At 48.8% G+C, this 22,543-nt stretch overlaps 1 protein-coding gene across 1 annotated transcript; it reads left to right on the top strand.

Annotated features, from left to right (window-relative positions):
* The first annotated feature begins 451 nt into the window (after positions 1-451).
* On the top strand, positions 452-17,208 carry LOC140487223 (probable G-protein coupled receptor 139). The gene is made up of 3 exons (XM_072586861.1): positions 452-559; positions 12,551-12,611; positions 16,073-17,208. Exon 3 carries the CDS (start codon positions 16,150-16,152, stop codon positions 16,981-16,983), a length of 834 nt encoding a protein of 277 aa, XP_072442962.1. The 5' UTR covers positions 452-559; positions 12,551-12,611; positions 16,073-16,149; the 3' UTR covers positions 16,984-17,208.
* The last annotated feature ends 5,335 nt before the right edge of the window (positions 17,209-22,543 follow it).

The following is a 22,543-nucleotide window of genomic DNA, read 5'->3' as shown; positions in this document are numbered from 1 at the left end:
CAGATGGTGGGTTTCAAACCTGTCTCCCCTGAACATTAGCTGAGGTTTTGGATACATGCTCTAGCAACAATACCACTAGGCCATCACTTCACCTGCTCGCACGTTGCTCATGCCTGAGCACTGATACCAGGGCATCATGAAGCTAAACATCTTCTTCTGTCACAATTGTTTGATACTAACACCTTCTTGAACTCTGGTGATATCACTCAGTATCTCTCCATGTGGTATCCCTCACTGTGTGGGTCTAATTGCTGCCTTTGTCAGTGTCCCTCACTCTTGCAGCTACTCCAGATCCTGAGCCAACAGAATTCTCCAATCCAGAGAGATGCAACAGCACAGGGACTCTGTGGGACTCAGTGCCATTCTACTTGTGTAACCTTCACTACATCAGTGTAATTTTCCATTCTGTCTATTTGTCTGTCTCCTGTAGGTACTCAGGGAGATTCAATAGACTTCCCAGCTGCTGGGTGTTTCATCCATCACCACATTGAAGTTGGTTGGTCAGCCAGAGGGACAAAGTGCAGGGAGATCTAGAGCCTTCAATAAATCCTGCAGTGAGGTAAGATCACTCACAGTGCACAGAGCAGACAGCAATGTGAGGGATCCAAACATCAGCTAACAGGACATGACATAGATACAGTGCTGGAGGGGAGCACAGTACAGACACAACTCTGGCTCAATCACCACATCTACCTTAACTTGCGTTGTACTGAGACAACATAGAGAGTTCACAGTTATCAATCCAGGCCTGTGCTCTCTTAGTGAGCATCAGTACAACAAAGGGGAAAGCAGGCCTCCCACGAGAGGGTGGGAATGCTGCCTGAGATCTTTCTGTTCTGTGTACCTTCTCCAACACTGTAGCTATGCTATGTCTTGTGGATCAGTGTCTTCAATAATTTTTAACTCCTATAACATTTCCTATCTCTGTAACCTCCTTCTTTCCATATAGGCCCTCCGAATATTTGAAATGTACCACATTGCAGACTACCATCCCTATCACTATACCTTGCTTCAGTGTCTACAACATGCCTTATCTCCGTATTCTCCTCCTCTTTAACTGGGTACAGGGTCATGCTTCATGAAAACAGAACCTTCAGTCCAAGTCATCAATACTGACTATTTTCCCCAAACCTGAACGAGTCGCATTTGCCTGTGTTTGGCCCATATCCCTTCAAACCTTCCCCTCTCCATGTGCCTGCCTAAATTTCTTTTCCATGTTGTAATTGTTCTTGTTTCTCCCATGTGCCCCTGGCAGTTTGTTCCGTCTATGCACCATCGTCTGTGGATGTTGCCCCTCAGCTCCCTCTTTAAATATTTGTTCTCTCACCTCACGTTTATACCCTCTAGTTTTGGACTCACTTACCGTTGGCTATTCACCATTCTTACACTCCGTATGGTTTTATAAACCTTTATAAGGTCACCCCTTATAAGCCTCCTCTGTTCAAGGGAAATATTGAAGACAGTGTTACAAATATCTCCAACTCATGTATCAAAGTGCTGGCCAAAGACAGCAAGTGTACCAAATGCCACTTTCCCCACCCTGTCCACCTGTGATGCTACTTCCAAAGAACAATGTAACTGCACCTTTTGGTCTCTCTCTGTTCGACAACACTACCCAGGGCTGTACCATTATCTGTGTTAGTCCAAAACTCAATACCTGAATTAAACTCCATCTTTCATGCCTTGGTCCACTGGCCCAGTTGGTCGAGATCCCCTTTGATAACCGTATTCACTGCCCACTACACCATTCATTTGATCATCCACAAAATTACTAACAATGACTCCAATATTCTCAACCAAATCGTTTATGTAGATGATGCACATCAGTGGTCCCAGCCCTGATCCTTGTAGCACACCGCTGGTCACAGGCCTCCAGTCTGAACAACAACCCTCTCCCACCAACCCCTGTCTCCTACTGTCAAGCCAATTTTGTGTCCAGTTGACTAGCACTCCCTGATCACATGTGATCTAATCTTACGAACCAGTATATCATGCTAAATGCAAGGTTTATGAAAGTTTGTTGCTCAGATTGAGGTTTAGGATGTAGGTTTGCTCTCTGAGCTCTAGGTTTGATATCCAGACGTTTCGTTGCCTGGGCACGGTAACATCATCAGTGGCAACCTCCAAGTGAAGCGAAGCTGTTGTCTCCTGCTTTCTATTTATAGCTTTCTCCTGGATGGGGTTCCTGGGGTTCACCACAAACCCCAGGAGGTCGCCACTGATGATGTTACCTAGCCAGGTGACGAAACATCTGGATATCAAACCTACAGCTCAGCAAGAAAACCTACACCCTAAATCATGCTAAATCCCGTCAAAGGCCCTGCTGACGTTGGTGTAGACAATGTCTGGTCACCAATTCAACAAAAGCCTTCAAATTAGTGAGACTTGACTTTGTATGCTGACTATCTTTCATCAATCCTTGCCTTTACAAACGAATGTAACTCCAGTCTGGCAGAATCACTTTCACAACTAACCCACCACTGACGTTGGGCTAATTGGTTTTCAGTTCCCTGGCTTTCTCTTGCAGCCTTTCTTAAATAATGGATCAAAACCATAGTGTTGTCAGAGCTGTACAGCATGGAAACTGACCCTTCAGTTGACACTAACCATAATCTCAAACTAAACTCGTTCCAGCTGCCTGTTGCTGGCCTATATCCCTCCAACCCTTTCCTATTCATGTACTTAACTAAACGTTGTACTTGTACCGACATCCACCTTAGGAAGTTCATTCCACACCCAAACCACCCTCTGTGTAACAATTTGCCCCTTATATCCTTTTTTTTTGAACATCTCTCTCCTCTAACCTGAAAAATGTGGCCCGTCCACTTGAGACTCTGTCATCCGAAGGAAATGGCAGCTACCACTGACTCTATCTATATCCCAACATTTTTTCTTAAACTTCTATAAGGTCACCTCTCAACCTCCCGGCTCCAGTGAAAAAAAAAACTCTGCATATCCAGCCATTTTTCAGAACTCAAGCCTTCTATACCCAGCAACGTCTTGGTAAATCTCTTCTGAACACCCTTCAGGTTAATAATATCTTCCCTATAACTGGGCGACCAGAACCAGATGGGGTATTGCAGAACAGGCCTCACAAATGTCTGCGCAATCTCAAGATGACGTCCCAAATCCTATATTCAAAGGACTGAGCAATAGTCAGGCATGCAAAGCATGGTCGTATCAATCCTGTGATGCAAGCTTCAAGGATTATGTACCTGAACCCGGAGGTCCCTCTGCTCTAAATCACTAACCGAGGCCCTAACATTAATTGTATAAGTTCTACCCTTGTTCATTTTACCAAATGCATTATGTCCCATTTATTCAGATTGAATTCCATGGTCAGTTTTTCAGCCTATTCACCCATTTCATCAAGTTCCCTTTGGAATCTTAGAAATCCACTATGCCACCCTCCAGCCTTCCAGCCGATCACACATGGCTGTCAATGGTACAAATACCCTTGCTAGTAGCTCCACAATTTCTTCCCTAGCATCCCACAATGTCCTGTGATACACTTAATCAGGTCCTGGGGCTTTCCATTCCTTTGTGTTTTAAAACCACCAGCACCACCTCTTCTATAACATACACTCTTTTCAAGTAATAGAGGTGTACAGCATGGAAACAGAGCCTTCAGTCCAACTCATCCATGCTGACTAGAAGATGTAAATAAATTTACCCATTTACCAGCATTTGGCCCATGTACCGCTAAACTCTAACTATCCATATATCCATCCAGATACAATTACAACATTTAAAAGGTATCAGTCTCCATTACATTCTCTCTCAGCTTATTCCATACACACATCACCATGTGCGTGAAAACGTTGTCCCTTCAGTCACTTTTTAAACATTTGCCCTCTAACCCTAAACCTATGTCTTCTAGTTTTGGGCTGCCCAACCCCTGGGAAAAGACCTTGAATGTTTAACAAATCCATGCCTCTCATGTTTATATAAACCTCTGTAAGGTCACCCCTCAGTCTCCGACGCTCCAAGGAAAATAGCCCCAGCTTATTCAGCAACAACCCTGGCAAAATCTTGTAAATCTTTTCTGAGCCCTTTCAAGTTACACAGCATCCTTCCCATAGCAGGGAGACTGGAATTGCAGAGAACTCCATTTGTGGTCTAATGTATTACTCTTGTTCTCTGCGTTCCCCAGTCTTTGTCAACAGTAAGTTCTGGAGGGAAAAAATTGTTTAGAGTCTTAGCCATACCTGCTAATGAAAGCCAACATACCATACGCCTTCTTAACACCCTCTCAACTTGGGTGGTAACTTCAGGGACACAGGATCACTCTGTTTGTGCACACTGCTAAGGTTCCTGCCTTTAACCATGTAAACTTTTTCTGCAGATTCTTCCAATCTGAAACCATCTCTAGCTTTGTAACTTGCTACAATCTATATAACAATCATAAACTGTGAAACCTCCTCAAGTCCCTACATTCCTAATGCCTGCAAAATCCTCCAATCCCGATATCCCTCCCTAACTCTGTAAATGCCACCATCCTCCAGTGCCTTTCTGGGGAACATTGCACAGGAAGGAAGATTTGTTGAGACCAGGCCATCTTACGGAGGTAGGAAGGGCTGCAGAACCTGGAGGATGGTACTAATGTAGGAAGGAACGTGGATCCTGCAGGAGGTTAGACAGTGTGGGATTCATAGAGCCTGCAGGATGGGACCAAGAATGGGTTGTGGACCCTGAAGGCTGTTACGATTTGAACCACAGATCATCTTTGATTGAACCATTCAGCTGATCTTAGAGTCAAAGAGACGTACAGCATGGAAGCAGACCTTTTGGTCTAACCTGTCCATGCGGACCAGATATCCCAACCCAATCCAGTCCCACCTACCAGCATCTGGCCCATATTCTTGCAAACCCTTCCTGTTCATATACCCATCCAGATAGCTTTGTATCAGCCTCCACCACTTACTCTGGCAGCTCATTCCATACACGTACTACCCTTTGCGTGAAAAAAATGCCCCTCAAGTCTCTTTTATACCTCTCTCCTCTAACCGTAAACCTGTGTCTTCCAGTTCTGGACTCGTGTTCACGAGGGTGAAGACTTTGTCTCTTTAGCCTCTCCATGCCCCTCATGATTTTATAAAGCTCTATATGGTCGCCCCTAATGATTTTATAAACCTCTATAAGGTCATCCCTCAGCCTTCGATGCTCCAGGGAAAACAGCCCCAGCCGATTCAACTTCTCTATAGCACAAACCCTCCAATCCTGGCAACATCCTTGTAAATCTTTTCTGAACCCTTTCAAGTTTCACAACATCCTTCTGATAGGAAGGTGACCAGAATTGCACACAGTATTCCAAAAGTGACCTAACCAATGTCCTGTACAGCCACAACATGACCTCAAAACTCCTGTACTCAATATTCTGACCAATAAAAGAAAGCATACTAAATGCCGCCTTCACTATCCTACCTATCTGTGACTCTGCTTTCAATAGCTATGAACCTGCACTCCAATATCTCTATGTTCAGCAACACTCCGTCAAAACTTACCATTAAGTGTATAAGTCCAGCAAAGATTTGCTTTCGCAAAATGCAGCACCTCGCATTTACCTGAATTAATATCCATCTGCCACTTTCAGCGCATTGGCCCATCTGATCAACATTCCATTGTAATTGGAAGTAACCTCTTTCGCTGGCCACTACACCTACAATTTTGTTGTCATCTGCAAACTGACTAACTATACCTCTTATGCTCACATCCAGATCATTTTGGAAACAATGCAAAATATTGGACCCAGCACCGATCCTTGTGGCACTCCACTGGTCACAGGCCTCCAGTTTGCAAACCAACCCTCCACCACCACTCTTTGTCTTCGACCTTTAATACAGTTCTTTACCAATTGGCTAGTTCTCCCTGTATTCCGTGAGATCTAACCTTGCTAACCAGCCTCCAATGGGGAACCTTGTTGAACGCCTTACTGAAGTCCATATAGATAACATCCACTGCTGTGACCTCATCAGTCTTCTCTGTTACTTCTTCAAAAAACTCAATCAACTTTGTGAGACAGGATTTCCGACTCAAAAAGAAATGTTGACTATCCCTAATCAGTCCTTGCCTTTCCAAATACATGTACATCCTGTCCCTCACGATTCCCTCCAACAACGTACACACTGATGTCAGGCTCACCAGTCGAAAGTTCCATGGCTTTCCCTTACTGCCTTTGTTAAATAGTAGCAACACGATAGCCAATCTCCAGTCTTCTTGCTCTGATGTCCTGTTTCTAGAGATCTTTACCGGAATGGTGAGCACAGCTTAAGATTGCCAGGCTGGAAGATGTGAATTCAGGTGTGAATCTATTTGCCCGTTCTCTCTGTGTGCCTGAAACTGACCTGGTGGTGCTCTGGTAAAAAGCACTCTCCGTGCATCTTGTAACAAACAGATCTACAGGACTGACCAGAGCTCACCTCGTCAAAGCCTTCATTTAGAATGTTCTTTATTTTAATATTATTAAATGGCAGTTTTATGAGATGCAGGAATTGGGGAGTTGTCATTTTTAAAAGAATGAAACTTTTGTCATTGACCCTGACACATGCAATGGGGATTCGTGGATTCTGTTGTTCTCTACAGACTGTCACTCAAAAGGTTGTATCACCGGGGAATCTGAGTGCAGATAGTCTTTGCTTGGTAGAGTGTGAATTTACCAGTTTATTTCGGCTCAGACACAGTGTTTCTGGAGAACGTATAACTATGTAAATACCTCACCGACAGGTTCAGGGGTGAGTGCACTGGGCCCTGAGCACAAGCAGCTGGGAAACCTCATGCCGATTGTATGTGGCAAAAGTGAGAATTGCAGATGCTGGAGATCAGAGTCGCGATTAGAGTGGTGTTGGAAAAGCACAGCAGGTCAGGCAGCAACCGAGGAGCGGGAAATCTACGTTTTGCCTGAAGTTGATGTTCCCGCTCCGCAGATGCTGCCTGACCTGCTGTGCTTTTCCAGCACCACTCTAATCTAGACTCTGTTTGTATGTGGGGCTTGGCACAGACTGGGTGAGAGCAGCTCCCTGAGCAAATGACAGGTACGGAGCTTGGGTTCCTCCTGCTGTGTTTGACCGAGTGCCATATCGTTATCTCCTTCTCATGAGTGAGCATGTCATGTTCTCTAGTCCTGACAGTATCCACTCCCTGTAAACCTTTCCAGCTGTTGAACATCTTCCTTCTCTCTCACTCCCACCAGCCCTTCCAACCTGGCCTTGATTTTGTATCTCCTGCAATCCTAAATGACCAATATTATCGCATTGCTTTCCTTTGAGCTGTGTGGGAACAAACCTGAAGTAGGTTTCGGCCATTGGAAGAAAAAGACAACTCCCCCTTCTCCAACTTTGTCAAACAGAGTCTGCTTGTTTGTCTCTCTCCCATAAGTGTAAGGAACCATCCTTTCAGCATCCACCCTGTCCATTCCCATGAGGGTCTGTACATGTTAATGAGGACAACTGTCCTCCTGATGACCATCAGTGGCACAGCACCGAAGTGACTTGTTTATGTTCCTCAATTTTCTGCAACTGCTTCCTTTTGCTCGACCCCCTCCCTCATTCTGAAACCTTCCCCAGCCTGGACAGTGCTCCAAACCACTAATTACTGAGAATGCTCCAACCTCTGTAAACTCTTCACACCCCTACAATCCTCCTTGTCATGTGAACCCCTCCAGCTTCTACAATCCTTCTAAACTATTGCATCTCCTACAACCCTCACCATCTCTGTATGCTCCAGTCACTAAGTTTCTCCATCCATTTGTAAACCCCTCCAGCCCCTTCAAATCTGCCTATCTCTCCAAGGTCCTGCAGTTCCACAACACATCCCTCTACGTGGAATTTCCACCAGAGATCACGAGCCTCCAGATCTCTGTAATCCCCTGCGGTTCTCTCTATTTCTGTTCCCACCTTTGGTACTGACAACCCTAATTCCATATATAACTTCATCAAGCCCCTACAATCCTCCAGAACTGTGAAACCCCCAAAAGACCTTACAATTCTTTCTCGATCACTGACTGCCTGCAGTGATTTTAAACTTCGGCAATTAGAGTCAGAGAATCTTAGAGATGTAAAGCATGGAAACAGACCCTTCAGTCCAACTTGTCCATGCCAATCCAGTCGCACCAATCAGCACCTGGCCCATCTCCGTCTCAACCCCTCCTATTCATATACCCATCCAGATGCCTTTCAACTGTTGCAATTGTCCCAGCCTCCTCAATCTTCCTTTGGCAGCTCATTCTAAACGTGTACCACCCTCTTTTATAAATATTTGTCCCTTAGCTCTCTTTTATATATTTCCCCTCTCAACCTAAACCTATGCACTATAGTTCTGGACTCACCGACCCCAGGGAAAAGACTTTGTCTATTTATCCTATCTATGCCCCTCATAATTTTGTAAACCTCTATAAGGTCTCCCCTCAGCCTCCGACGCCCCAGCCGATGCAGCATCTCCCTATAGCTCAAATCCTCTAACTTTGGCAACATACTTGTAAATCATTTCTGAACCCTTCAAGTCTCACGACATCCTTCCGATAGGAAGGAGACCAGAATTGCACACGGTATTCCAAAAGTGGCCTAACCAATGTCCTGTACTACCGCAACATGACCTCCCAACTCTTGTACTCAATAATCTGACAATGAAGGAATGCATACCAAGTGCCTTCTTTGCTATCCTATCTACCTGTGACTCTACTTTCAAAGACCTCTGTAGTTCATTTGAAAAATTGGATAGACTGATGCAGTGGCCTGAGGTCTTGTGGGTGAAGTTAGTTCAGTCTAAGCTGTTAGGCAGAGCCAGTGAGGTATTTGCAGCGTTGTCTCCTGAGTGGCCAAGAGATCATGCACATGTCGAACAGGCTATTTTAAGTGCTTATGGATTAGTAAAAGAAGCTTATCGACAGTGGTTCAGCTACATAAAGAAAGAACCAGGACAGACTTATGTGGCGTTTTATCCAATTAAGCATAGTAATCTTTCTGCAACATTTCCAGCCTCCATACATCTCTCTGTCATGGTGAGCTGCTCCAATCCCCACAACCTTTCCTGCCTCTGTACACCATCAAGTTGATACAACCCTTCTGATTTCTGTCGTGTCCTGCAGACCCGTTTTTGTTAATTCTGCCGACCACTAATACTCTCCCTATCTGTGTAAATGCCTCCAGCCACTACAATTCCCTGTACTGTGCAGCCCCTACCAGACCTGAAAGTCATCGCTATCTGTGAAAGCTCCTTCAGGTCCATATCCTCCACCTTGCTGAAACCCGCTCTCGGCATTGCAACCCCCATTATTTCCTAAGGTTGTTCAGTCTCTAAAACCATCCATATCTACTCCACTGCATACTACCCTCCCAGTCTGTGTAGTCTCTTCAATTCCTTCAGTTCCAATATACCTATGTATAGGTGTGACTGCTTTGTGGCCATTGTATCCTCGTTTCTATCTGCAAAAGACTCTGCTCACTGTAGCACATCCTATGTTCATAAGTGAATCTGGTCTCTCAAAACCCTCTTTATGGCTCTCTCCTCCAGTCTCGACAACCTTCCCTATCCCTGTCATATCTTGCAGCATGCACACCACTCACTCTCTCTGACATACCTTCCAGTGCATAAAATCATCTCTCCTTCTAACTTTATCCAGTCTACAACTTCATCCCTGTCCCTGCAACATCCTCCAATCCATATACTCCTCTCTATTACTGCAGCATTCTCCAGCTTATATCATCTTCCATGTGCTTGCAACATTCTCCAGTCCATACCATCCTCCCTATCACTGTGATACTCTCCAGATCCCACAACTGTTGTTAAATGTACGACATCCTGGAATCCTGTGAATGTTTCTACGCCTTGATCAACATAGACCAACTAACTATCCACAACCCTATACACATCCCTATCTCTGGAATCTAATCAAAGACACTTTATCACTCTAACTTCCTCCAAACAATAAAATGTTTTCTCCTGCGAACATTCTGTAGCAACTGTAATTATGTTTAACCCTGCAATATTGTCGCACCCCCAAACATCTCTCCCACTCTGTGACCTCTAACCGTCCCTCAAAGGCCCTCTCACAGTGACACGCGCCATGCATTTGCAACAAGGCAGATGGAATGACAGCATTAACTGAAGGGAACAGATATGATTGAAGTGTTATTGTGGAGGGGTGGCTGCAGATTGATCATGACAGCAATGTGATTATTGAGGGGTTGTAGGGATTTAGGCAGAATCAGCAAAAAACCAAACAAGGTCCCGTTTTGTTGTGAAGAAAGGACGCAGTCAGTGCATTAGTGAGACAGCCAATTTAATCTGGGAATCAAAATATAGAGTCTTTTTGAATGGACAGCTTCCAAATTGCAAGGGGGATCTGGAAGATCAAATCACAATCCATGCTCGTTGGTAAGTTGCATGCAATATTTTCTTGGTGATAGTAGACAGAGGCATGTGGGGTGGTCAATTTCTGATTGGACGTCTGTGGCCAATGATGTTTCACAAGGATCAGTGCTGCGATGTCTGTGTGTAATTTATATCTGTGATTCAGATGAAAAGGTCTGCAGTTTGGTTAGTATTTTGCAGACGACATTTGGAAAGGCATGTAATGATTAGGGATTGTTTGGGGAATTGTGGATAGTGAGGAAGAGTGTTCAAGGTTGCAGCAGTATGTAGATCAGCTGGAATGCTGTGCAGAGAAATCGCAAATTGAATTTCATCGGGACAAGTGTGAAGTGATGCATTTATGAAGTCAAATGGAAGAGAGAAGTACACTAATTGACTAATTGGAAACATAGATAAACAGATGACCATGTTTGCAAATCTGTAGCTCCCTGAAAATAACAACACAGCAGAATGTGGTGGTAAAGGAGGAGTATGGTATGCTTACCTTCATTGGTCACAGTATTGAGTACAGACATTTGCATGTCATGTTGTGACTGAATGAAACTTTATTTGGCCATGTCTGGAATGTTGCGTGTCGTTCTCATCAACACACCACAGGAAGGATGTGGAGGTTTTGGGAAGGTTGCAACAGAGGGTTGGCAGAATATTGTCTGGATGGGAATGTGTTTACTGTAAAGAGGTTGAACGCAGTTGGATTGTTTTGTGAGAATATCAGAGACTGAGAAGTAACTGGGTACAGGTATATAGCATTAGGAAAGGCTTGAATAGTGTGGATAGTTGGAATCCTTCTTCCAATGTAGAAATATCAAATACTAGGGTGCCCCGGTTTAAGGTGAGAGTGAGAAGTTTTAAGTGAGATGAATGAGGCCAGTTGTCTTGACCGAGAGAGTAGAAGCTGCTCAGGAGGTGGGAGAGGTGGCAACAAGAGCAAAGTTTTGAAGTGGCATTTAGACAGAAACATGAACAGACAGAGAATAGAGGGACATCGCCCATGTGCAGGCAGATGGGATTAGTTTCGAATAGCATCATGGTCAGCACAGCCATGGTGGGCCGAAGGGCCTATTACTCTGCTGTACTGTTCGATTTTCTAACTTCACGGCATCTACCCTGTGAAAGCCCCTCAGGATCCAGGATGTTTCATTCAATTTCTCTTCCATTCTTCAAAAACCCCAATAGGTTCAAGGTCAATCTACTCCACCTCTTCTCATTGGAAAATCCCGCCATCTCCAGGATCAGCCGAGTGAACCTTCCCTGGCCTGCCTCCAACACAAGAATGTCTTTCCTTAGGGCACACATACTGTTCATTATAATCTAGGTGTGGCCTGACTTGTACCTTGCATCGTTTTAGCAAGACCTCCCTATTTTTAGACTCCATTCCCTTTGTAATAAATGGCAACATTTGATTTGCCTTATCTATTACCTGCTGACCCTGTAAACTACCTTTTACAGATTGATCCACAAGGATTCCCTAAACCCTTTGTGCAGTCAGTCTGAAACCAAATGGTGTTAACCTAACAGTAAGTCAGGAACGTGTTGGAGTGTATTATAAAGGATATGACAATAAATGATAACTGGATGCTTAGAAACAATGGGAGATGCATGATTTTATAAAAGGGGAATATTTTTAAATCTGTTGGATTCTATATTTTGGTGTGACCATAAATGGCAGAATAGTTAAGGCTGGAGGAGGCGAGTTGCGGGAGAGGGATATTTGAAATTTCAGAAGCATTTTGAGTATTCAACCAGGTCTAAAAATTAACTCGTGAGAGAATAGGGCCCCTGAAAGGTCAATGAGGCTGCCTGTGTGGAATCACTGCTGATGGGGGAGATACTGAACAAATATTTGTGGGCGGCACGGTGGCACAGTGGTTAGCACTGCTGCCTCACAGCGCCTGAGACCCGGGTTCAATTCCCGCCTCAGGCGACTGACTGTGTGGAGTTTGCACGTTCTCCCCGTGTCTGCGTGGGTTTCCTCCGGGTGCTCCGGTTTCCTCCCACAGTCCAAAGATGTGCAGGTCAGGTGAATTGGCCATGCTAAAATTGCCCGTAGTGTTAGGTAAGGGGTAAATGTAGATGTAGGGGTATGGGTGGGTTACGCTTCGGCGGGGCGGTGTGGACTTGTTGGGCCGAAGGGCCTGTTTCCACACTGTAAGTAATCTAATCTAATCTATTTTGTGTTCAGGTTTCCTACCGAGAAAGACATGGAAGCTCGGGAACTTGGGAGCCTTCCCTCTCTCTTCAAGGTGCAGTGCACACTTTCAACTTCATTACATTAATATCCTGTTGTCAATGAAGATAGGTGGAGCCTATCCGGATTTCTACGTGATTTGTCAATATTTCATTCACTCCGTGTCGTGTGTGTCAGGATTTTTGTGCTCCATTGACAGCATATCATTATTCAACACTGTCCGTGGGAATATAGCGGTATTTCACTTGCTCATACTCATGAGTGTGGCAGGATTTCAGTTCTTTCATGGGGACTGTGACACTACGACAATCTCAATGTTTGTAGATGGCACCAATCTTGGACGAATTGAGAAGTTTATGGAGGACAGTGTGCAACTCAAACATGAGAACCACAAAATGGTGTAGTTTTCGGGCAGATGGGGATCAATGCAGAGCAGTGTGAGGTGATGCACTTTAGTAGGAAGGACATTGAAAAACAATATAAAACAACCCGTACCGTTATAATGGTGGTGCAGGAGCAGAGGGCCCTGGGTGTAAATGAGCACAGGTTATTGAAGATGTCAGGACAAGTGAGTAGAGAAGTAAATCTCACAGATTAATTTCAGTATCTGAGCTGTTTATAGGAAGAGGTGTAGGATGGAAGTCGGCATGCTCCCTTCTTGGGAGGTGATGGTGACAATGTGTTGTGAGCCCACCCTCCTGCCCACCGAGACCGTGGGGATTCCATTTCTACCAGCTCGATACAAAAGGGAGATGGCATCAGGGCCACGATTTCTAAGTTGTACCGGGGGGAAACGGAGCTGCCAGTGGGTTTAAAGTGAGAATTGCCCTTCACTGAACATTGCTCCTTACTCGGTCGGTTGGACGTAGATGTTTCAGAATCTCCACACGAGGCGTCCCCGTCCTCTCCGGCTCGTACCAGGGTCCTCCCCACATGACGGGGAAAGGGGGGTGAGGGAACGGATATCGGGCACTCCACCACCCGACTTGGCCCTTTCTGTCCTATTCCAGGCTGTTTCTCCTGGAAAGGGAGAAAGGGAGGGAGAGAGGGAAGGGGGGGAGTGGATGGTCCTGCTGTTAGTGCTGTTGCAGGAGGGGGTGGGGGGTCGGTTATGGTGAGGTGTCCAGAGGGGGTCAGTCCACAGTGTTGTATTCATGCAGTGTTATTAGTGTGGTGGTGGGGGGCGGGGGGGGGGGCGGGGGGGAGGTAAAGTGGAGGGAGAGAGGGGGGGTGAAGAGAGAGAGAGAGAGAGACAGGAGGTGCTGCATGCAGCAGTGACACTGTTGGAGCATGAGCCTTGTTCGTGGGTAGGTGCTATAACAGATATACAGTGAGTGTGAGGGAGCAGAGACAATAAGGTGAGCCTTATCCTGACAGAGTCGGGTTGCTTGTCCTGTATTGCTGGGCATTTCTTCAGACCACAGACACTGCACTGAGCTGTGTGGTGAGCTCAAACCATGCTCGGTGGCTCTGGTGGTGTGGCCCACTCTGGGAATAGAATGGCCTTCCTCTGTACTAGCCCATCAACCAGGACCTCCGGGCCCCTGTCGACAAACCGTGGCATAATTGACTCTTATTTGCCATGCTCGTGGTAAACTATCCAGGGCAGCTCCAACCTCAGAAATCTCAACCGTGTGCCCATTGGCCTTTTAAAGATGGCACCTGTGTCAGTGATCATGTAATATCCAGGGGCATCCGGGCGATGGTGAGTACCTCCAGCCATAATGGGTGTGAGAATCATGCTGGTATTGAATGAGAGGGACACCATGGGATGGGGTAGGTAGTTAATGAGGTGACTTCGATTTGATAGCACCAGAGAATAGGTCAGCCTCATGCGGACGATCCCTCTGTTACACTGAAGGAAATCCAAACAAAGATACATTATTGCTAGAATTTGCCCAATGAGTCATAGATTCTGTTGAAACTAATTCCAGTTACAAAAATGCAGAACAAACGCTCATCTGCCCTCACACCAATATCCATTTTTCCCGACATTCCCAGGAAGACTGGTTCATGTGACAGGATGCTATCAAAATATCTAAATTTCAGCACCCTGAAACCTGGGAACACATCCATCCAAAACAATGTCTCTCAGTCACACCCGGTCTGTCTATTTCCCAAACCCCTCCCATCTCTCTCTGGCAGTGATGTTCACACTCACAGCACCCCCTTATAATGGCAGAATGTGGATATGGAGCTGGAAATGGGTGGGAGCGTTACATCCTGCTTATCCAGCGTGGGCTGCAAGTTTCCCCACACTGGGCAGCGTTCTAACACAGTGTTACTGAACAATGCACTGGGGGTGGGCTACACAGTCCTACATGCTGGGAGGGTAACTGCTCCTGGGTTACAGATCAATGCACTGGCGTGGTGTACACAGTCCTACATGCAGGGAGGGTAACTGCTTCTCGGTTACAGATTAATGCACTGGGGTGGGGTACACAGTCCTACATGCTGGGAGGATAACTGCTCCTGGTTTACAGATCAATGTACTGGGGTGGTGTACACAGTCCTACATGCTGGGAGGGTAACTGCTCCTGGTTTACAGATTAATTCACGGGTGATCACTGCACATGCTGCTGTGCTGGTCAGACTATCTATGGTTTATAGAGAATGCAATGATGTGGTCAGTGCAGCTCCCCGTGCTGGATGGATATGTAGACTTTGCACAGTACATCATGTTGGATAGCGGGTGGACAGGGGGGAAAGGAGATGGACCGGTCAAGGAATTCCTCAGAACGTTCTGTCCCCAAAGTTATATAACTGCCATTCCCTGGAACATTCTGTCCCCGAATTCTTTAACTGATATTCTCCGGAACGTTCTGTCCCTGACATTCTATACCTGACATTCCACAGAACGTTCTGTCCCTGACATTCTATACCTGACATTCCCTGGAACATTGTGTCCCTGACATTCTATAACTGACATTCCCCGGAACGTTATGTCCCCGACATTGTTAGTGAACGGCCGGACGTCAGTGAATTGAACAAACGATAAGATCCCGGGGGAAGAGATCCCGTTCCAGGGAGAAGGAGACACTGTTCCGCAGGCCCCTCAGGCAGTTAAAGGGGTGAATACGTTTTCGCTGAGTTTACATTTCTCCACGACACAGGATCGACCACAATTTCGACCAAAATACAGGAATTCCCAAACTCTGTTTGTCTTCAGGAAACTGGGAGAGAATCCTTCAGGACAGCAACGTTCCCACCCCCCGTATTAGGAACTGGGAAGGAGTGACCTGTGTCTGCTCTCGAGTGATCGAGTGTGAGGGAATGTTCTAGAAACCATCTGTCCTTATTGATGTGTCTCTGTGTGTTTGGGGAGGGAGGGTTTCTTGTGGTTTATGTCACATTTTTGTCAGTAATTCCGACCTTCCCATTTGTTATTCCAGCTCCAATTATTTTAATAAATCCATGAATACAGGAACACATTTGAAAATCTCACTGGGTCCCCGATCAAATGGGTCCCTTTGCCTCCAGGCTGATGGATAATGGGTTTGTTTTCCTTCCTCACAGTTAACGTAGTGACCATCTACGTCCTGCTTTATAAAGATTGTGGATTGTCTCCATGTGTCAGACGTTACCTGGGGGCCATGGCAGCGGCGGATCTCCTGGTCATTATCCTCGACCTGATACTGAGACACATTCCCATTGTTTATTGGGAACAGTTTTATTTCCTGAGGAACTCGGTTCCCGTGTGTAATATCCATGCCGTCCTGCTTTATGCAGCCACTGACTGCTCTGTCTGGTTCACCGTCACTTTCACCTTTGATCGGTTTGTGGCCATTTGTTGCCAGATGCTGAGAAGTAAATATTGCAGTGAGAAAACGGCGGCTGTGGTTCTGGGAGCAGTGACTGTGCTGAGCTGTTTAAAGAACATTTTCTGGTATTTTATGTTCACGGCTCGGTATTGGCTGGTGAACAACCCCTGGTTTTGTGATGAAACAGACGGAGTTCTATCCTCCAGTGTCTTGGTCATAATCGAGTTCCTCCACCACATTCTAACCCCGGGTGTCCCATTTCTCCTGATTCTGCTGCTCAATGTTCTCACCGTCAGACACATTTTAGTGACCAGCAGAGCCCGCAGGAGACTCCGCGCTCACACCAATGGGGATGCTCAGTCTGACACTGAAATGAGAAACCGAAAAAAATCCATCATTTTACTGTTTGTGATCTCGGCCAATTTCATCCTGTTATGGTCAACGTTAATGCTGTATTCTATATGGACCCGGATGGATGATATTGGGTATGGGTCTGTGAGTCTCCATTACTTTGTGCAGGAATTGGGATTCATGCTGCAGCTCCTCAGTTGCTGCACAAACACCGCGATTTATGCCGTGACCCAGACTAAGTTCAGGCAGCAGCTGAAGAATGTGCTGAAATATCCCTTCACCCGAATCCATCCATCCATCAAATTCCCTCATTAATCAATCCATCCGGGATTTTCTCATTTCAGTTCAGTGTTTCAGCGATGGAGCAGCCTGTCGCTATGGTAACAGACTGAGGGTAGCGCTGGTTTGTCCATCCTTATCCCCCGGGGGGGGGGGTTACAGGAAAATATTTCAATATTTCTCACAACTCGGGGCCAATGAGAAAAGGCACCATCCCACTGAGTGTATCCATCACTTCCATTTGTAAACAATAAAAATGTTGATTAAAGCGTGCCGAGCAGCAGAGTGACCGATGTTGTTGTGTGTCTTTGCGTTGGAGAAGCTCAGCTGGAGAGAGACAGACTCAGCCCCAAGTCCTGGTTCTCAGGGAAGGGGAGGGCACCGCGCCCAGAGCTCAGGAGCTGGGTTTAACTCCCTCTGACTCCCCACTCCAACATGGACTCCACATTTCCTCTCGAGGTAAAAGCAATAACTGCAGATGCTGGAAACCAAATTCTGGATTAGTGGTGCTGGAAGAGCACAGCTGCTCTTTGGATGCTGCCTGTACTGCTGTGCACTTCCAGCACCACTAATCCAGAATCCCCATTTCCTCTACCCTACTCTTTCTCATCATTTCTCTCCCTCTCTCTCTCTTTCTGCACACTATCTCTTTCTCACCTCCTCTCCCTTTCACTCTCTCGTCCCCTCTCAGACACCCCTCAACCCCAGTTTCTCCACCTGCCTCCACTATTGTTTCTCCCTCGCCTTCCCCCTCTCCCTCTCACACCCCCAACACGAGATTCTCCACCTGCCTCCACTCTTCCCTCTCCCCCTCACCCTTACTCTCTCTCTCCTGCCGTCTCTGTCTCCCTCCCGCAATTCCGTCTCCACCCCATTTTCCCCACCTTCCACTTCCCACATCTCTCTCTCATCTCACCCCAACCCCCACACGCAGACTCACTACCAACCCCCAGTCTCTGGGTCAGAGGGAGAGGGAAGGACCAGGGAGACAGAGTGTGTCAGAGAAAGAGGGAGGGACAGAACGAAGAGAGATTCAATCAGAGAGAAACGGAGGGAAGTGGGGAGAGAGAGACCAAGGTGGGGGATCGAGAGTGAGAGAACGGGGAGAGAGAGTGAAGGAGCAGAGAGAGAGAGATGGGGGGAAGAGAGAGATAGGGTGAAGTAGGGAGAGAGAGAGAGAGAGACAGGGGAGATGATAATGAGACAAGTGGCGAGAGAGAGAGCGCGAGAGAGACAGAGAGGTGCGAGGGAGGGAGCGAGAGAGAAAGGGGGCAAGTCTTAGAGAGAGAGGGAAAAGGAGAGAGAAAGTGGAAGAGAGAGATGGGGAGGAGAGAGAGAGAGAGAGAAGAGGGGAGAGGGAAGAGAGAGAGAAAGTGAGGGCTGAGAGAAAGAGAGATAGGCAGGGGTGAGAGATAGAGGGAGGGGCAAAAAAGCGGGAAGTTGAGAGAAATAGAGGCGGCAAGAGAAAGAGGGTCGAAAGAGAGGGATCGAGAGAGAGTGGGGGGATCGAGAGAGAGAGGGGCAAAGAAGCAGGTGGGAGAGTGAGTGAGAGGGCGAGTGAGAGAGAGTTTGTGAGGGCGAGAGAGATTGAGCAAGAGAGAGTTCGAGTGGGTGAGAGAGAGATGAGGTGAGTGAGAGAGAGAAAAACGGGATGAGAGAAACATAGAGTTAGAGAGAGGGAGTGAGAGACGGGAGGGCAAGACAGAGAGAAGGAGGGGCAAGGAGAGAGGGGGTGAGAGAAAGAAGAATCGAGAGAGGCAGGCGTCAAGACAGCAAGAGAGATGGATAAGAGCGATTGAGTGGTGAGAGAGGGAGAGGGAGTAACAGAGACAGAAGGAGCAAGAGAGAGAGAAACGGGGTTCGACAGAGATGGAGGCAAAAGAGAGATAGAGGGTGTGAGAGAGAGGGGGTGAGGGAGAGAGCACGAGGGCAAGAAAGAGAGTGAGGGCGAGAGAGAGAGAGAGAGAAGAAGGTCAAGAAGGAGAGAAGGTTCCGTGTGAGGGGGTTTGACAGAGAGGGAGTAGGAGAGAGAAAGGGCGACAGCGAGAGCGCAGGGGCAAGACAGGGCGAGACAGAAAGAGAGACAGGGAGAGAGAGATAGAGTCAGAGAGAGGGAGAAAAGAAACGGGAGAGAGTGAATAAGGGGAACGAAGAGAGACAGCGAGAACAAGGTAGAGAGAGAGAGAGAAAGGAGAGAGATAAAGAGACAGGGCGAGTGAGAGAGTGATGGAGCGAGGGTGAGAGAGAGGATGAGTGAGAAGGAGAGAAGGCAGCGAGAGGGTTGTCGAGAGTGAGAGAGAAGGGACGAGGGGGGCAACAGAAGAGAGAGGATGAGGGCGAGGGAGCGAAAGGGTGGGGCAAGAGCGAGAAGGTGAGAGAGGGAGATAGCGAGAGAGAGACATACGAGGAGAGAGAGAGAAGGACAGACAGAGGGCGAGCAGTAGAGAGAGAGAGGGTGAGAGAGAGGATGAGAGAGAGAGATTGAGAGAGAGAGGCTGAGCGAGAGAAAGAGAGGAGCTGAGCAATACAGAGAGAGAGGCAGTGGATGGTGGCAAGAGAAAGCGAGACAGGGTGCGGTAACGAGAGAGAGAAGCGGGGAGAGAGAGAGAGATGAGGCGATAGTAACTTGAGAGATAGACAGAGAGCAAGGGGGGAGATGGGTCCAGAGAGATAGAGAGAAAGTGAGAGAGAAAGAGAGAGAGAGTGACAGAGAGAGAAAGAGGTTAGAGAGAGACAGATCGGGGGGTGAGATTGTGGGTAGAGAGTGACAGAGCGAGAGATTGGGCGAGAGAGAGAGAGAATGTGCAGGGAGAGTGAATGAACAGGGAGAGATAGGGTGGGCGGGACAGAGAGGGGTGCAAGAGAGGGATGGGGCAGAGACAGAGGTGGGCGAGAGACAGGGGGGAGAGAGGGAGAGGGGAGCGAGAGAGAGGTGGCGAGAGAGAGCGGGGCAAGGAATGGCGAAAGAGACAGGGAGAGAGGGCAAGAGAGGGGGCGAGAGGGGTGGGTGAGAGAGAGAGGGCCGTGAGAGTGAGGGAGAGAGAGAGGGGAAGAGAGAGAGAGGGGAGAGCGATAGTGGAAGAGACGGGGCGGAGAGTGGGGAGAGGGAGTGTGAGAGAGAGGGTTGAGGCAGGGGGCGGTGTTGGATGGGGTTGGGGAGGAGGCGGTGTTGGGCGGGATGGGAGGAAGGGGGCGGTGGTGGATTGGGTTGGGGAAGGGTGTGGTGTTGGACGGGGTTGGGGAAGGGGGTGGTGTTGGGCGGGATTGGGGAGTGCGCAGTGTTGGACGGGGTTGGGGGAAGGGGGCGGTTTTAGATGGGTTGGGGGAGAGAGTGGTGTTGGTCGGGGTTGGGGGATGGGGCAGTGTTGGATGGGGTTGTGGGAGTGGGCGGTGATGGTCGGGGTTGGGGGAGGGGTCGGTGTTGGACGGGGTGTGGGAGAGGGTGGTGTTGGATGGGTTTGGGGGAGGGGGTGGTGTTGGACGGGGTTGTGGGAGGGGGCGGTGTTGGACGGTTTGGGGGAGGGGGCAGTGTTGAACGGGGTAGGGGAGGTGGCGGTGTTGGACGGGGTTGGGGAGAGGATGGTGTTGGGGAGGGGGAGGGGGAGGAGTTGGATGGGGTTGGGGGAGGGGGAGGTGTGCGAAGCGGTTGGGGAGAGGATGGTGTTGGGGAGGGGGAGGAGTTGGATGGGGTTGGGGAGGGGGAGGTGTTGGAAGGGGTTGGGGAGTGGGTTCATGGTGGGGTAGCAGTGTTGGATGGGAGCAGTGGGCATGGGTTTGGGTTTAGGGTGTGGTGCTGAGTGCGGGAGGCGGGGGTCATTTTCGACAGTAGTGAGTGTCAGGCTGTGGTGTGTGTGGATGGTGGTGAGGGTCAGGCTGGGGGCGGTGTCTGGACGGCAGTGAGGGTAGGCTGGGGCAGTGTGTGGAGGGGCAGTGAGGTTCATGCTGTGGATGGTGTTGGATGGTGTTGAAGGTCAGGGTGGGGACGTTGTGTGCGCGGTGGTGAGGGTCTGGTTGGGGGTGGTGTTGTGCAGTGGTGGTGGTCAGGATGTAGGCGGTGAGTGGAGATTAGTGAGAGTCAGGCTGGGAGCGGTGTGTGAATGGCGGTGAGGGTCAGGCTGGGGGCGTAGTGTGGGCAGCAGTGAGGGTCAGCCTGGGGGCGGTATGTGGATGGTGGTGAGGGTCAGGCTGGGGCGGTGTGTGAATGGCGGTGAGGGTCAGGCTGGGGGGGGTATGTGGACGGTGGTGAGGGTCAGGCTGGGGACGGTGGTCAGAGTCAGGCTGGGGCAGTGTTGGACATGGTGATGGTCAGGCTATGTGGGAGAGGGTCAGGTTGAGTGCAGTGAGAGACAGGATGGGGCGGTGAAGGTCAGGCTGGGTGCAGCGTGTGGACCGTGGTGGCGTTCAGGGTGGTGGCCCTGTGTGGACCATGGTGAGGGTCAGGCTGAGGGCGGTGAGTGAACTGTGTTTGGGTTCAGGCTGGGGGCGGTGTTGAACGGTGGTGAGGGACAGGCTGTGGGCGGTGTTGTGCGGTGGTGGGGTCAGTCTGGGGGCAGTGAGTGTGCGTCGGTGAGGGTCAGGCTTGGAGCAGCGTGTGGAAGGCAGTAAGGGTCAGGCTGGGGGCGGTGTGTGGACGGCAGTAAGGGTCAGGCTGGGGACGGTGTGTGGACAGCGATGAGTTTCATGCTGGGGGCGGTGTGTGGATGGCAGTGAGGGTCTGGCTGGGGTGTTTGTGGTGGTGGGGGTCAGGCTGAGGGCGGTGTTGGAAGGCAGTGAGGGTTGGAATTGGGGCAGTGTGTGGACGGCAGTGCAGGTCAGGCTGGGGCGGTATGTGAGCAGTGGTGAGGGTCAGGCTGGGGGTGGTGTTGAACAGTGGTGAGGGTCAGTTTGGAGGCGGTGAGCGTGAGGTTGTGTGTGGTGAGGTTCATGCTGGGGGCAATTTTGTATGGCGGTGAGGGTTAAGTGAGGGGCGGTGTTGGATGGCAGTGTGGGTCAGGCTGGGGCAGTGTTGGATGGAGTTTGGGTCAGGCTGGGTCATTGTGTAGCCAGCGGTGAGGTTCAGGCTGGGGTCGGTGTATGGGTGGTGGTGAGGGTCAGGCTGGGGATGGTGTTGAACAGTGGTGAAGGTCAGGTTTGGGGTGGTGAGGGTCATTCTGGAGTGGTGTATGGAAGGCGGTGAGTGTAAGGCTGGGTGCGGTGTGTGGGCGGTGGTGAGGGTTAGGCTGGGGATGGTGTTGAACCGTGGTAAGTGTCAGGCTGGGGATGGTGTGTGTGTGGTGGTGAGGGTCAGGCTGGGGATGGTGTCCAACAGTGATGAAGGTCAGGTTTGGAGCGGTGAGGGTAAAGCTGGTGTGATGGATGGACGGTGGTGAGTGTAATGCTGGGTGCGGTGTGTGGGCGGTGGTGAGGGTCAGTCTGTGGGCAGTGTTGTGCAGTGTTGAGATCAGTCTAGGGGAGGTGAGTGGACGGCAGTAAAGGTCAGGTTGGGGGTGATATGTGGGCGGCAGTGAGGGTCAGGCTGGGGGCGGTGTGTGGGAGGCAGTGAGGTTCATGCTGGGGGCGATGTGTGGATGGCAGTGAGTGACAGGCTGGGGGCGGT

This window comes from Chiloscyllium punctatum, chromosome 16, assembly GCF_047496795.1.
Source record: "Chiloscyllium punctatum isolate Juve2018m chromosome 16, sChiPun1.3, whole genome shotgun sequence".
NCBI classification, from domain to species: domain Eukaryota; kingdom Metazoa; phylum Chordata; class Chondrichthyes; order Orectolobiformes; family Hemiscylliidae; genus Chiloscyllium; species Chiloscyllium punctatum.
This window is presented reverse-complemented; position numbering and strand designations above follow the sequence as displayed.